Source organism: Acanthisitta chloris, unplaced genomic scaffold (assembly GCF_000695815.1).
Source record: "Acanthisitta chloris isolate BGI_N310 unplaced genomic scaffold, ASM69581v1 scaffold11018, whole genome shotgun sequence".
Classification (NCBI taxonomy): Eukaryota; Metazoa; Chordata; class Aves; order Passeriformes; family Acanthisittidae; genus Acanthisitta; species Acanthisitta chloris.
This window is the reverse complement of record NW_008685364.1, coordinates 10476-14162: the sequence shown is the minus strand read 5'-3', so window position 1 is coordinate 14162 and position 3687 is coordinate 10476. Positions and strand designations below refer to the sequence as shown.

At 35.0% G+C, this 3687-nt stretch overlaps 1 protein-coding gene across 1 annotated transcript in view; it reads right to left on the bottom strand.

Moving 5' to 3' along the window:
* Nucleotides 1–2978: 2978 nt before the first annotated feature.
* LOC103807021 (nipped-B-like protein) overlaps nucleotides 2979–3687 on the bottom strand; it is a gene marked incomplete at its 3' end in the record, with an annotated part of 3482 nt that continues 2773 nt past the window's right edge. Inside the window, exon 3 of the mRNA XM_009079738.1 lies at nucleotides 2979–3109. Within this exon, the coding sequence (XP_009077986.1) occupies nucleotides 2979–3109 (131 nt within the window). The remainder of the gene's footprint in view (nucleotides 3110–3687) is intronic.

Here is a 3687-nt window from a genome sequence, read left to right as displayed (position 1 = left end):
AATAAATAATTATAAAGAAATCCACTTCACTTGTACACTAAGATGCAAGATGTAGTTAAAGACAGCACACAGAACTTTCTCTGTCATTTGATTCAAAATGCCTAAAATAAAATTAACATGCTGCCCTTGTGCTGATGCTGCATGGTGATGTGACTCAGTCTGTTTAGACAACCTAGTAATAGAAAATAGTCTGAAAAATCTAAATAAAAATCTAATCTGCATGAACTCTGTTTCAACAATAGGACTGTTATCAAAAGACATGGAATAAGGGTTTGAACACTGCTGCTACATTACCTGAAATTAAATATGCCAGCAATTTTGGGGGGCTGGAGATAGCAGGGGAGGATGGTATGCCCAGGATACAAAGCAAGTATCCACATAATACATCTTTCTTGCACTATTTGTTCATCATAACTAAAACCAATTCTCTCTCTAAACTTAGTGTTGAGCTGCAAATCAATATTACCATGGAAAAAACATCAGCACGGAATTCTGTTTGCACTTTACCTTATATTCATAAGTATTCAACACATATTTAAGTTTCTGAAGAGGCCTTTATTTCCTGACAAATTGTACTGAACCAAGAAGCTTATTCCACATTTAATGTAATTCTTTAGCCAGGTGGTCCTTCTGTTCTTGCATTAGAAAAGAAGGCTGGGAGAAATGAATTTGAGTTCAGTTTGTCCATATTAATGCTGGAACTGATGCTCAAGGGATCATCGTGTAGACGCCCACCCCAGGCTGAGTAAATACACTGGGGGTCCTGCTGCTTTCACTCCTTCTCAGTTCTGGGCATTACAAATACTGGATCACAGTACTCAGCACTGACTTCACCACATGCTGGATTCAACAGAAGGCAAAAGCACAATATTCAGAAGGAAGACAGTAAGGGAAACAGGAGAGATTAATTTGAAATACTAGAAAAGAGCCTAAATTTCATTCTTATAGCTGGCAAAATGGATTACATAAAATCTCTACCAAACTCCCAATTGTTCTACAAATCACGACTCTACAGAGATTACAAAATCTGTTCAGAAAGCAGAAGAAAGACCAACTTTTGCTGCCAGAACACATCAGTATACCCTGCTTTGGCCTTGGACATCCAAATGGGATGTACTAACAGCTAATAAGGCTACCACAATTTGCCAGCATCTAACTTAAAGATCCCCCTATTTCCAGCCAAAAGTGTGGCCTTTCTTCATAGAAAATAAAGTCACACTTCGCCTAGCTTTTCCCAACATTCATTACAGGGCCTTCTTCCTCTCAAAATACTTTGTGTACAGCTATACTTTTCCCCTCTTCCCCCTTTCTTTCAATTTTTCCAATTTCACACTTACATTGCAATGTTTGCACAGGTACAAGTGTTCAGAATTATGTACAATACAATTAAATATTCAAGGAAGTTTTAAAGTCTGATCTCTTCTGGTTCTCTGAAAGCACTTTCTTAACTTTGTTAAAATAACAGCAACTATTCTTTTAAGTTCTATATTTAATTGTTTTTAATTCTGTACTAGTACCTCCCTTCAAGCATAGGCAAAAGCACATTTACTAAAGATAGAGATGGGTTTATATCATTAAGGATTATTCTTAATCTATTGAATCAAGCTGCAAAAGTGCTTCCCCCTCTGAAGCACTGAATTAGCAAAAATTAGAAAGAAACTAACTCACTTTATCTTCTTTCTTTCAAAAGCCTCTGCTGGAACAAATAATTTCAAAAACAATGTCTCCCTTTTGCACTGGAAAATTATTATTTTACTCTACAGAACTGGTGGAAAAATGTGTGTTATCAACATTATTCTCATACTAAATCAAAAAATCACAGCGCCATACCAGCTACTAAGAAGAAAATGAACTCTATCCAAATCAAAACCAGGACAAGTGTATGCTCTTTGTGAAACAACTGCAATAACTGGCAGGACAGTCACGACTCTTCCAGCAGCTGGAAAAATCATACACACATGGCTACCACCAAACCCAGAACTTGGAGACTGTTTTCAGAGCTTAAATTTCAGGATATAGGTATCAATGGCCTATAAATGTTGAGCACATTTTCATTCCTGGAAATTTCAGCATTCTTTCAAGGAACATTATATGTTCTGTCCCTAGCAAGTTCTTTTCAAATATTGTATTGTTTTTTACTCGCTAGCCTGGGTGAAAGAATTTAATCTAATTTTATTATTTTCCCCCTCCAAAACCACCCTAACACTTTCTATCCCCTATGGGCTCCAGCAACACTTCTATCTATATCTCTACAATGCTAGCAAAGCTTTATCCTCACATTATGAAAACTCTGGAAATTACCCTGCTCATTTCATAGTTTAGTATTTAAAAAAAACATTTCAGGTGCAAATAAAATCTACACTTAGAATCTGTCTGATTAATCCTTTGCTTGGTCACTCCCCTTCTCTATCTTTGTTATCCAGCAGTCTATCTCACTAAATCTCAGAAAAGAATTAGTTATTGAAGCAGTAAAATCTGTAGGGCATCACAAATTGCTAAGAAGAGGAATGGCAAGGGGAAGATGTTACATATGGTTCATTCAACCTTATTCCTTACCCCAGAACTATTATGAACTACCACTACAATGATGTACTATAATTGTACAGATTTGCGCTATAGATCAAGGCATATTTTCCCAACTTCAATTATTTACTAAGACAAATATATGACCCTAATCATAAAGCAATTCAAATAAAATTACTTTAAAATAAAATCCAATCACTCATCCTAGAAATTAAACTTTGTAGTGAAATTCAACATTATTTTTTACAAAAATACCTAGTATAGAGTATTTTTGTGCTTATTCTAATACCATTGCTCTTAGAAGATGTCAAGACACAAAGCTTTATATTGCTATCAAATATAAGGTAAAGCATAAGCATCACAGTTGTGGTCTAGATATATTTGTGGTTAGTATCAGCCCCCTAAACTTACAGAACAACATAAAACACAATCAATAATCAATCAAAACTCCTTACCGCTTTGTACCCCATATCTGTTTTGCATGCTTTTCTCCCTGAAAACATTAGGATTCCTTGCCAGGATAGCCTGCAGCAAGACTGGTATATCTCCCTCTGGATCATCACTGCCAAGGTTATCTTTCAATTCTCTGGAATTGTGAAAGCATGCATTTTCAAATTATAAGAAACCATGAGTCAAGTAAAAAAACCCAAACAATCAAAACCCAAAAAAACCAAAACCAATCAAAAGCAAACCAAAAGACAACATTTTACTGCTAAAATATAGAAAGAAACCCCCAAATCTGCAAACCTACCTCTACTTTTTTTTCCTCTCATGCTAAAGGAATGGCAGAAAAAGATATTCCTACTAGCCTTCAAAATTAATTTCTGTTAATAAGCACTTATATATACATGGCTGTCAGTTTCAGACTATTATAAAAAGTTACTTATATCCGCTTTTGTATTGTGATCTTGTCCATAAAAAGAATGCTTTCTCATAACATCACAAACCTACCTCTACTTTTTTTTCCTCTCATGCTAAAGGAATGGCAGAAAAAGATATTCCTACTAGCCTTCAAAATTAATTTCTGTTAATAAGCACTTATATATACATGGCTGTCAGTTTCAGACTATTATAAAAAGTTACTTATATCCGCTTTTGTATTGTGATCTTGTCCATAAAAAGAATGCTTTCTCATAACATCAAGAAAATACTATGAGTGAAAAT